The sequence below is a fragment of the Pseudochaenichthys georgianus genome, chromosome 12 (genome assembly GCF_902827115.2).
Source record: "Pseudochaenichthys georgianus chromosome 12, fPseGeo1.2, whole genome shotgun sequence".
Lineage (NCBI taxonomy): Eukaryota > Metazoa > Chordata > Actinopteri > Perciformes > Channichthyidae > Pseudochaenichthys > Pseudochaenichthys georgianus.
In genome coordinates, this window is record NC_047514.1 from 21,049,737 (window position 1) to 21,062,109 (window position 12,373).

Below are 12,373 nucleotides of genomic sequence, written 5' to 3' on the forward strand. Positions count from 1 at the left end.
TGTTTTGCAACATCACCACCTAGCGGATTGGATGACCGCAAAAGTAGACATTGTAATGCTTGTTATTAACCATCTAAAAATGCATGAAAATTGCAAAAGTAGACATTTACTTATTTATTATTATATTTATTGTTTATTTTATTTATTTTTTACAACAACAATTTGTTGTTAATGTTTGTTTTTTAATAACAAATGTATTTTGTAATATAGAAAACCTAGTTCCTTTTTGTAATATCGTAAAGACAAAACATGCTTATGACATGCTCAAAAACTGATATTTCTTAAATCTGTATTCAAATGTAGTTCCCTCTGTCAGCAATGTATCAACAACTTCACACCTAGTTGGGCTTGCCAAAATCATGCTACAGTTTCATTAAACAAATAATCAAATATGCTAACGAAGCTAATGCTTTTGCTAATAATGCTTTTGCCAAAAGCTATAGCGAACGAATACTTGTTTTTAGTGCTTTAATACTGTTAGAAGCTATCCAATCCATTTTATTTATATATCACATTTAAAAACAACAGAGTTGAACAAAGTGCTGTACATCAACAACTGTATAAAAACATAGCATAAATACATAAAAACAGACAGGACATGAAACAAATGTAAAACATGAGACAATGAAACCAGATCAGAAGCCACCGACTGAAAAACTCTCCTATATGACGTAAAAACAATACAAAACACTAGTAAGGTAATAAATAAATAAATAAATAAAAACCACATTTAACAGCACAAGTGTCACCTGGTACAAGCCAGGGAAAAATAAGTGGGTTTTTTTAACGAGATTTAAAGACAGGCAGAGTTGGAGCAAGTCTCACGGCCCGTCCACACTACAGCGTCGACAGCGTTGACAGCGTCGACAACTCCAATCTGCCCATTCACTTTGAATGGGGTGACGTCACGTTTTTGCCGAACTGAATTGTGGGTAGTAGAGCGGTCCGTCTCCACCGTCTCCGGCGTCAGAAGTTGAACAATGTTCAACTTCTGCCGGAGACGCCAGAGTAGCCAGCGCCAGCCAATCAAATCCCGTTTCGGAAAATCTGACAGCTCAAGCCGTAGCCAATCAAACCGCGTCTAAGCTGGGAGAGATATCCCGCCGTTCATTTCTATATTTCGAAAAAGTAAGCAAATCACCCGGTTTTGTATGACCAGACCCTCTTCACATACCGGGATACAAACCGGAGGAACCAGGCATGGAGGGAGGTAGCAGAAACAGTGGGTAAAACTGGTAGGTTTTCGCCTGTTTGGGGAGTTTATATATATATTGCTCCCATAAAATCCCCGGGGGTTTTTGCTTTGTATGTCGGGGGCGGGAGATTCATGTGATTGGTTGTTGGTCGCATTGCTTGAATAAAATCCCCAAGCTCCAGACACGCCCAGCTCCAAGCTTTTTTTGAAGCTGTAGTGTGGACGCTCCGTAACGGCCCGTCCACACTACAGCGTCGACAACTCCAATCTGCCCATTCACTTTGAATGGGGTGACGTCACGTTGCCTCGCTTTTTCGCCGAACTGAATTGTGGGTAGCAGAGCGGTCCGTCTCCGCCGTCAGAACAATGTTCAACTTCTGACGCCGGAGACGCCAGAGTAGCCAGCTCCAGCCAATCAAATCCCGTTTCGGAAAATCTGACAGCTCAAGCTGTAGCCAATCAAACCGCGTCTAAGCTGGGAGAGATATCTGCCGTTCATTTCTATATTTCAAAAAAAGATGGAGGAGAAACTAATTATCGCTGTAGCAAATCACCCGGTTTTGTATGACCAGACCCTCTTCACCTACCGGGATACAAACCGGAGGAACCAGGCATGGCGGGAGGTGGCAGACAGGGGCGGAGCTTCCTACAGGCGATACAGGCGGTTGCCTAGAGCGCCACCCAGAGGGGGGGCGCCAAAAATTGCACACAAATAAATATACAAATAAATATATATATATATATATATTTTTTTTTTGCTTGGCGTAGTTTTTGCGCCCCCCTCTATATCTGCAACCATTATTCTTACATACAAAAACAATTCTAACATAGGGGGAAATGAGCCAAAAATCTAAAACGGTCGGTCTAAGAGCCTCTGCTTTAGGTGTTCACAGTCAGAACATGCTAGAGCGCTGTGCATTGATGGGTATCGGTCAAGTGTTTATAAAATTGAGCATTGAGGAAAGAAAGACTAACGTTAGAGAACTATGAAGAGGCAAAAGCCATCCGGGGCGCAGTATAAAAACAGAAGAAAAGAAGAAGAAGAGAAACGTGCCAAGGTGAAAGGTATGCAATTTTGATTGTATTGTCAACATTAGCGAATGGATCATGTAATCTTGCTAGTTAGCCAAGCCAACGTTAGCTAGCCAGCGTTTGTTATTGCCATTCAGTCAAAACTGTCATAAGGCTATTTTCGTTGTGTCATGAAATAGAAATATTAGTAATAATAACAATGTTAGTTTTGGTGTAGCGAGCTAGCCAGTGTGGTGGAATGTTAGTTAGTTGGTAACGTTAGCTAACGTTAAGTTTACCTCAGAAAGCACATTGACTATCCGAGTCAAACCCTGTCATAATGTGCGCTAACGTTAGCTAACTAGCTCAGGGGTTCTCAACTCCAGTCCTGTTGAATGTTTTCGTTCCAACCCAGAACTAACACACCTGATTCAACTGTTCTAATAAGATAGGCATAGCTCTTGATTAGTTGAATCAGACCTGTCAGGCTGTCCAAATGCTTATTAACTAAATAATAGCTACATTTAACAAATGGAAATTATTCAATGTTGATAATACAAATGTTGTATCATTTTAGATTCACTTTTAAAATATCTGGAACCACCTGTTGAATCAGTTGACAAGGAACAGCCATGCACCTCAGCTGTGCCGGCTTCCTCAGGTGAGTGCAATGTGTCAATAGATGTTCCTGATGATAAATAATTTAATGTGAAATCCAGTCAATATATTTTCTCTTGTGTGTTCTTTCTATATTTATAGACCTAGAACCACATGAAGGAACGTCAGAACAGCAAGCTGCTCATCCTGATGAGATGACCACTGATTCCACCCTGCCACTGACCACTGTGCCTGTTTGTTCTGGTGAGTACAATACGTCAATAGATGGTCCTGATGTGATGATAAATAATTGAATGTAAAAATGACTGTCGTGCCATTTCTAATCCAGCCAATATATTTGCTCTTGTGTGTTCTCTATATATGTATAGGCCCAGAACCACTGCAAGGAACGTCAGAACAGCCTGCTGCATCTCATCCTGATTGCACCACAGATTCCACCCATACACTCTTCTCAGGTGTGTGCCTGGTGAATGTAAGTGTGTGTGTGTGTGTGTGTGTGTGTGTGTGTGTGTGTGTGTGTGTGTGTGTGTGTGTGTGTGTGTGTGTGTGTGTGTGTGTGTGTGTGTGTGTGTGTGTGTGTGTGTGTGAAGATATTGTGGATATGAGGTGAGAAAATGTGCTTCACATGCCCTCCAGATGCAGCAAAGACAGACGATCCACTACCAACCGATCCTGCTGATTGCCCTTCACATCTCACAGACACAATGAGAACAGAGTTTGTTCGCAGAGGACCATATCAGATAACACCTGATTTCATTTTCCCAAGGAGAGATGATGGGAGAAGTTGCCACCACCAGTACTTCAGCAGGACCTTAGTAAATGGAGAAAGGATCAAAAGAAGTTGGGTGACATATTCAAAAAAGAAGAACAGTCTTTTTTGTTTTTGTTGTCAACTTTTCTCTCCAAAACAAATTCATTTAACAAATGCAGGACTGTCGGATTGGAAAAATGCAAGTGCTGCTTTGACCAGCCATGAAAATAGTCCGGAACACCTGAACAATTTGGCGTCATGGAAAGAATTGGCAGTTCGATTAAAACAAGGTACAACAATAGACAAACAAGAGCAGGCCCTCCTTGGGGCAGAGAAGAGTCAGTGGAGAGCAGTGCTGACACGACTGGTTGCTATTGGACAGTCTCTGGAGGGCGAAATATGGCACTGAGAGGAAAGACAGAAATACTCCACTCTCCTTCAAATGGAAACTTTTTGAAAGAGGTTGAGCTTTTAGCGCAGTTTGACCCAGTGATGAAAGACCACATCCACAAGATTAAAAGTCAAACATCCCACCACAGCTACTTGGGCAAAACCATTCAGAATGAGTTGATTGAATGCATCAGTGGAAAGATTCTATCAACAATAGTGCAAGAAATAAAGAAATGCAAGTACTTTTCCCTCATTTTAGATTGCACCCCGGATGTTAGCCACACTGAACAGCTGTCAGTAGTCATCAGAATTGTGACACTGGAAGAAGACCCCCAGATTAAAGAGCACTTCATGGGATTCCTAGTAGCAGAGAAGTCCACTGGTGAAAGTTTGTCCGCCCTGATTTTGAAGAGGCTGGAGGAGTTGCAGATTGCCTTTGATGACTGCAGAGGACAGTCATATGACAACGGCGCAAATATGAAAGGGAAGAACAAGGGAGTACAGGCCAGGCTACTGCAGTTGAACCCAAGAGCTTTATTTGTGCCTTGTGGGGCACATACACTCCATTTGGTCGTTGCTGATGCTGCCAAAAGCTCCAAAGATGCCATATCATTTTTTGGCATTGTGCAGAAGCTATACTGCCTGTTTTCTGCCTCTACACAGAGATGGGCCATCCTCAAGAAACATGTCAACCTTTCACTCAAAATGTGGTCAGAAACCAGATGGGAGAGCAGAGTGAAAGCTGTGGAGCCTCTGCGATATGAAGCCACAGCTGTGAGAGAGGCACTGCTTGAGGTGAGAAACCAGGCCAAAGACCCAATCATCAGGATTGAAGCCCAGTCTCTGGCAGAAGAAGTCGGGTCATTCCGCTTTGCACTGTGCACAGTGGTCTGGTATGACATGCTAAGTCAAATTCAGCAGGTGAGCAAGCTCCTGCAGTCCCAAACAATGCAAGTGGATGTAGCAGTAAGTCTACTGAAAAAGACTGAAAAAGCTCTCGAATCCTACAGAGCCACAGGCTTTGTGGCTGCACAAACATCAGCCAAGGACATGTGTGAAGACATGAATGTGGACGCAGTCCTTGTGCAAAAGCGGCTGAAGTCAACAAAGAGGCACTTCTCATATGAGTCTCCTGATGAGTCATTGAGGGATGCCTTGCAAAATCTGGAGGTAACCTTCTTTAACGTGGTGGTGGATGCTGCAGTGTCAGCACAAAAGGAGAGGTTTACCACTCTTAAACATGTGCAAGACAAGTTTGGCATTCTGTACAACGTCCCAGACCTGCCACACCAAGAGCTGATGAAGCAAGCAGAGGCACTTGCACACACCTTAAGCCATGGAGGGCAATCTGATTTGGATGGGAAGGAGCTGGCTCAGGAGTTGGAACATTTACCTGACTTGCCATCAAAGAGCATGACAACTCTTGAGTTGTTGAAATTCATACACACAAAGCAGCTCACCGAAATATATCCCAACTTGTGTATTGCTCTGCGGATCAGTGCAACGCTACCAGTAACAGTAGCTTCAGCCGAGAGGAGTTTTTCCAAATTAAAACTCTTGAAAACATACCTGAGGTCAACCATGGCTCAAGAACGCCTCAGTGGTCTGGCTGTAATCAGTATTAACCATGAGGTTGGTGGTCAGATTTCATATGATGATGTGATTGATGACTTTGCAGCGAGGAAGGCCAGAAGGATTGCACTGTAAATGGAAACCAGTAGGAGCTAATATGTAGGCTAACCTTGTGTGATGATAGGGAGTGGAATGTAAATAGTTCTTAATTTGTTATTTATTTAGCATATTATATATTGATTATTTGACATTTCTTCTTAATTTTCTTTGAAAGCAAATGTGCACATTCTTTTATTGTTTGTTATTATTATTATTATTATTATTATTATTATTAGTATTATTGTTTGTTAGCTAAGTTGTTTGTTTTAATTATTTAGTGTGAACTTTACATTTATTCTTAGCTCTTGTTCTTGCTTGTAATAAATAAAGGTGCAGTACTTTACTGTATAACTGTTAAGATGTTTTGATTTTTTTTGGGGGGGGGGGGGGTGCAGTGGTGAAGCTCGCCTAGGGCACCAAATGTGCTAGGTCCGCCCCTGGTGGCAGAGACAGTGGGTGAAACTGGTAGGTTTTCGCCTGTTTGGGGAGTTTATATATATATTGCTCCCATAAAATCCCCGGGGTTTTTTGCTTTGTATGTCGGGGGCGGGAGATTCATGTGATTGGTTGTTGATCGTGTTGCTTGAATAAAATCCCCAAGCTACAGACACGCCCAGCTCCAAGCTTTTTTTGAAGCTGTAGTGTGGACGCTCCGGGTACCGGACGCCGCCGGCGGAGACGGACCGCTATGCTACCCACAATTCAGTTCGGCGAAAAAGCGAGGCAACGTGACGTCACCCCATTCAAAGTGAATGGGCAGATTCAGAGCTATTTAATAGAAGAGTTACGACACCGGAAGTCCAAAAACGGTTATCGTCACGTGGTTCATGTAGACGAGGGATCGTTCCCCGGAAGTTCATGGCGGGCAATGTGAATGCATTGATAACAGGAGATAGAACTACGATTTTTGGTAATTATTAGTGAATAAAGGTTTTGATTTGCAATATTTATACAACAAATCGATATGTGTATGTATTTACATCAATATGTTTTCAAAAATAAAATCGAATTTGCTAATATTAAGTGATAACATTAGGATTAGTGTGAACAACTAGTTTACATGTTACTAACAGTGCCTTGGTTAAAGAGCCTGTTGCTGTTTATTTATAGCTTTGAATTCTTTAACACCAATATTATCTTCTTAAACTTGTATGGTAGTCAGGAGCATCACTTTCTAATGTTTATTGATACATTTAGAGGGAGGGGATCTAAAGTAATGCTTTAAAATTCAGATTGGATTCATTTCTACCATTTTCTTAAATTCATGGTAGTTTCAGTAATCCCCTGGTAATTGAGGACATAAGTTATCTAAATGACTAATGTCATCTTTATGGCTTTCAGAAAGGACAGGAGACCGACAGGATATGATGATGATGATGATGATGTTAAATGTGTTGCTTTAGGAACATCCATTGCAAATACATGGAATTCAATAAACATAGAAGAGCATATCATGCAGTTTGTCGGTGCCTTTTCCTCCGTGTTGTCCTGGTTTGCTGTGCTGCCTCCTAGTAGCCACCATGGTTTGATGTGCTGCCTGGGGATGCTCAAATCGCTCAGAGAAAGGAGTACGAATGTACGGCTTCCCCGCTGACACAGAGCGGAGGAAAAAATGGCTGGCTCAAGTCAGCAGGAGCAATTTCACGACCAACAGCAACAAAATATGTGATTTATATACAAACACTGCATTTGCACTTTTCACAAAACGAAAACCACACCATTGGGAAAGCTTAATGTTTTGTTTAATACAAAAAAACAGGGAAAGGCTTGAAAAACACTGAGAGTTGAGACTCAGGGTGCAGGGTGAGGGTCTCAGTGCAGGTATTCAGGCTCCATTGAACCCCCCTCTGGTTCTTGTGCTGAGAGAGGGAGCAACAGACAGGAGAAAGGGTTATACACACCTATATAGCACACCTATTGCCTTGGGGAGATAACGTGTTTACTTATATAAAACGGTAGTATTAAACTTACCTTGTGTTTTCACTCTCACTTAAGTCCCTCTCCCTTTGCCATCAATCCAGAATCAGCTGAGCTGCAACATTATACAGACAGGTAATAATCAACAGAATCACAAGGACACAATATGGCTCTGCTAAAAACACTCACTCTTACACGCACCAAAGTTATATTTATCTAATATTTAACTCCCTCCACCCCCGCATACAATCCCGTTTAGAAGCCCCTCTTCTCTAATTCAACATGTTGGACGAAATGACATAGAGAGAACGGAATTTACAATTAAAAGGCTGTTCAACGTGTGTTGCTAACTTGCTTCGGTATGCTAGCTTAATCTGTTATCTGTAAACATTCCCTAAATCTACTAATTTAGGGATAATCCACTGACATCCTTTAATACACATGTTCATTTGAATCAGATGTACTGATAATATCCGCAATATACATCTTTAAACTTCTTCTTACCTTTAAAAGTCCGTCACGAACGGTGTATTATGCTGCAACTCCACAGCTCTGCTAGCCTTGGCGCTAACTTCCGGGGAACGATTGAGAGGCTCCACGATCCGCCATTGCTGTAAAAAAGTGGTCCATTGGAGTGAACGGAGATGTCGTAACTCTTCTATTAAATGGCTCTGGGCAGATTGAAGCTGTCGACGGGAATTCGTTCCATAACTTTGGAGCTGCAATAGCAAAGGCTCCCCGCTATCTCCCCGCTGCTTGAGCCTCGATTTTGGGACTACCAGAAGGAGTCTGTCAACCGACCTCAGTGACCGTGTGGGTGTGTATGGTTTTAAAAGATCTGCCAGGTACGGTGGGGCTAAAGCGTTCAGGGCCTTGTATGCGAACAGCAATATTTTAAACTGTATTCTAAAATGGACTGGTAGCCAGTAGTGCTGCGTACCTGGACTCACATTCAGGTCCGGAATCAAGTCCAGAGGTTCAGGTTCAGGTCCGGACTTATAAGTCTGGACCTGAACCCATGGCTTGTGTCAAGTTGTGTGAGTAACTAAAGTGAACTTATTGTGAGCTAATTATCAATTGAAAATTAACTCACAATCAACTCAAATTCAAACTCATCAGGTTTATTGTGCTCCCTTCCAACTTGTGTCTACATTTCTCTACAAAGTACAAATGTAAAAAAAACACTTTTTGCCATTTAGTCTACAAATGACTTATGACAGCAACTACAGTGAACTACTTCAAAGTTCAAACATTTATTTCATTTACCAAACTAAAGTAACCAAACAGTCCCTGAGCTGACTGAGCCTAAATCCCTAAAACGTTGCTGAAAGGTAGAGTGTAGAGTAGACTATACGCATTACACACCTACTATACAGTATAGGCTACACTGTAGTAGTGACTGTACAGTCAGAGTGTACTGTACTGTTTGTACACCATGTATTTTCTACAACTCTACATGTGTACATTATACAGTACATACTACATACATAGTGATGTACATACATACTATTAGAAATTAAAATCAATGTTGATATGGCGTAATTTTGAATTAAATACACTATTTAATTTAAATCAGTTTTATTCTGAAAAAATCGGAAGTTCACACTATTAACTTAATACTTTTATTCTGAAAATGCTGCACTTCCGGTTAGCATTAGCATGTGGCGAAATGCTACGTTTTCAAACCGTGAATCGAAGGTGAAATTACATGTGATGTTGTACACTGAGCACACTGGGATTAGCACTCATTTATTGACGCTGAATAACGTTCATCAGGGAATGTTTAAATAACCACAGACACCAGAATATACGTAAGTGCTAGTTTTTTTGCGAGTCCAAGTACCGGTTCCCGACGTTCCGGTTTTAACCGGACTTGAACCGAAACTTTTTACAAGTCCAGTACCGGTTCGGCGTACCGGTACGCAGCACTAGTAGCCAGTGTAAAGAGGCCAGTACAGGCGTAATATGTTCACGCCTGCCTGTCCTTGTCATAAGCGAACAGATGTTTGTTTGTATTGCCTTAAGACTATCATAGTTAATGTTAGCTAATCATGCTTCATTTCAAGACACCGGAATTGTTATTAATGTTAAACAAATACAACTTTAAAAGCACTTGACATTACTCGCACTCTCTGCGTTGTCGTTCATATTCATGTCTCCTGCTCGCTAGGTGGCAGTGTCACGAAAAACTAGGGTCGTGGGAGTGCGGTCCTGAGAGTGCAGTCTCCAACGCTGCAGCTTCATGCTACTCGCACAGAGTGGGCTCACAGGGAGGGGGCAGGAGCTCCAACAAGCCGTTTAGGACAGAGAGTGAATACACATACTATACAGAGATGCTGTATGAGAAACCAATGTGAGTTTGGAAAATTGCACAATGTAAATCTATTCTAGTAGACCTCAACAATGGAATTATGATCAGTAGAAATGGCCATGACATGGGACCTTTAAATATAGTAGCCTATGTGAGTAAATGTAGCCAGCTGAAATTATTAGTTAATTAGTTGGTCATTCAAATGACAGCAACTTGGATAGTAACTATTTGAATTGGTGACTAGTGAACTATCTATTCAGTATATTAAAAAAGTTTGAAACTGAAGTCCACAATATTAACTATTTACAGAATAGAGACTGAGCATATGCGTTGTTAATGCCTGTCACTGAACACAAGGGGGCAGCAGAGTCCTGTTTATAGGATATCCATTACAGATACCCAGAGGCTGGGTCACTGAGTTTATTATGCTGTTGTGTATTTGTAGGCCTTTTATTGTTATCTTTTGGCCTTTAGTTTGTTTTCTAGTGTACATCCTCCCTATCCACACAGGAAAAGAAAGTCAAAGCAAACAAACTTAAAATCAATATGATTATGTGTTTATATGTATGATGTATTTTTTATTGCCATGATATGATGAGTGTTTTTAATAGTTCGTTTTCAGCTGGTTGTTAATCACCTCGCATATTTGTGAACTAATACATTGTATTTAAGGGTTATGGAAAGATAAGCAAAAAGAAGGAAGGAAACAATAAAAAAAACAAAAAAAACACAAACTATAGTCTCCAGTCTTGGAAGCAGCTCTGTTATATTGTAGTATTGGGCAAATGAAGAGTTTGACCTGATGGTGGCGCCAGAGGAAAACTTGATCCTAACCCACCAATTGCAATTCATCCTAAGAGAGACTTTTTGATTTCAATCTTTTCAATAGTTGATATTTAAGTCTGGGTGGTGGGCCGGGCAACAAACCTATTTGCTATACTTGCTTTGGGGATAACAATAAGATAACTCAGATAAATCACATTTTGAGTGCAGAGACATTGTTAGATTTGGCCTTTTATAGATGATTTATTGCCAAAAAGTAAAATACAGAATATCAGCAGAGCTTTTTTGTATCATCCCAACATTGTTATCCTCAGGAAGACAAATCCTTTGTTTGTTTGTGTTATTTATTTTTGTTTGACTTCAGAGAAGGCAGAGTGACACGAGGGAGGAACATATAGGGGTATTGAAATGCACCCACATGAAACAGCTGTCACCCCCCCTCCCTCCGAAGGCCCTGAGCTGTATCTGTCACTCCCCCCTGTGTCCCACCCACCCACCCACCCACCCATCCATCCCCTCAGATGACTGATGCCTGCTTCCTCAACTTATTCACACTCTTTCATTAACAACACACACGTTCACAGACGGACAGACTCACAAACACTCACGCATCCCCTCAATTACCCATCAGCCCATTTGGTCCCCGAGGTGTCGGCCATCACTGTCTGGCGTTTCCCCAGCAACCACAGCCTCTCCTGTCAGATTTGAGAAAGTGCTTTTTTTCTGTTTGCTTTGGTTTCTGGAGGATTAATGGACATGCGTTATTGTGCTGGTGTTGTGGTGTGTGTATGACTAGAGGAGGATAACACTGAAGCATGTCATACGGGGCAACTGTAACACAATGAATTACATTTATTTTCGTGCAATTATGCTTCTATAAAAGGATTCAATGCAACCAAACTGCTCATGACATTTGGCTCTCACAGGAATCTAATTTGTCTGGCAGAGAAACGCAGACTGAATCCAGACCAGCTATGCATGCATACATATTTCTGGGGATCATTCGCATTATTTTACATACCAATATTCCATGTAGTGCAGCTACGGCAAGGGATCTATTTTGCAATCATGGATAATTCATGAACTGCACAGACACTGCATTATGGAAATACTTTTGAAGGCGGTTTGCAGCTGGGGAAATTCCCCTTTCTTCCAACTTGCCTTCACTTTGCAAAGGCCGTGCTTCTTCTGTTTCAGTGCATGAGAGTCTGCTGTGTCTTTTCAGTCAGGTGGTATGACTCACCTGTGGTGTCGAGGCTAATATCAGCTCCCTGTATTCAACATGTGATGTAGTTTCACTCAAACATGTAAAAACATGAAGAGTATTGACAGGTAACAGGCAGAATCAGAGGGGTGTGTCTGACACGGAGTTAACACGCACATGCTTGTCATATAATCAGGAATATTGACTTGATGTAGTCGATGTCGTGAGAGTCTGTAATTCCTACTTTGAACTTCTTGTCTAAACCCAAAGGTATGTGGTTTTGTCACACCCGAATTTGATCAAATATCTGACCAGATTTATAATCTAACGTATCTAGCAAGAAGGACGCACAGAGCTCGATCAGTGACTTCCTTCTGCAGCAGTTTGATAAACACTGATTCTCATTTATACAGCAGCTCTAATTCGATCAGTTCTCGGGCACAATTTGGGGATCAGCTACTCGTTTTAGTTTCTAAAAAACATTAGTCATGGTTACTAGTCAAAATATGTTGGTATTATTGT

General features: G+C 41.4%; 1 protein-coding gene and 2 long non-coding RNA genes across 4 annotated transcripts; 2 read left to right on the plus strand and 1 right to left on the minus strand.

Annotated features, from left to right (window-relative positions):
• The first annotated feature begins 2,042 nt into the window (after nt 1–2,042).
• On the plus strand, nt 2,043–3,853 carry LOC117456655 (uncharacterized). The gene is made up of 4 exons (XR_004553263.2): nt 2,043–2,867; nt 2,966–3,067; nt 3,193–3,279; nt 3,461–3,853. It is a non-coding gene; the product is annotated as an uncharacterized lncRNA (long non-coding RNA).
• Nucleotides 3,854–3,974: 121 nt separating this feature from the next.
• On the plus strand, nt 3,975–5,672 carry LOC139434880 (zinc finger MYM-type protein 1-like). The gene has a single exon (XM_071204922.1). The coding sequence runs from the start codon at nt 3,975–3,977 to the stop codon at nt 5,670–5,672; it is 1,698 nt and encodes a 565-aa protein (XP_071061023.1).
• A 1,754-nt stretch (nt 5,673–7,426) lies between these two features.
• Nucleotides 7,427–8,188, minus strand: LOC139434862 (uncharacterized). Of its 2 annotated transcripts, none has more exons than XR_011644165.1 (3): nt 8,058–8,188; nt 7,608–7,663; nt 7,427–7,495 (listed from the first exon to the last, which is right to left on the minus strand). It is a non-coding gene; the product is annotated as an uncharacterized lncRNA (long non-coding RNA). The 2 variants fall into 2 exon arrangements; XR_011644166.1 differs by having other exon boundaries at nt 7,608–7,668.
• Between the last annotated feature and the right edge of the window lie 4,185 nt (nt 8,189–12,373).

Coding starts and splice junctions, on each gene's coding strand:
- LOC139434880 (XM_071204922.1), top strand. CDS start 3,975: ATGGCACTGAGAGGAAAGACAGAAATACTCCACTCTCCTTCAAATGGA.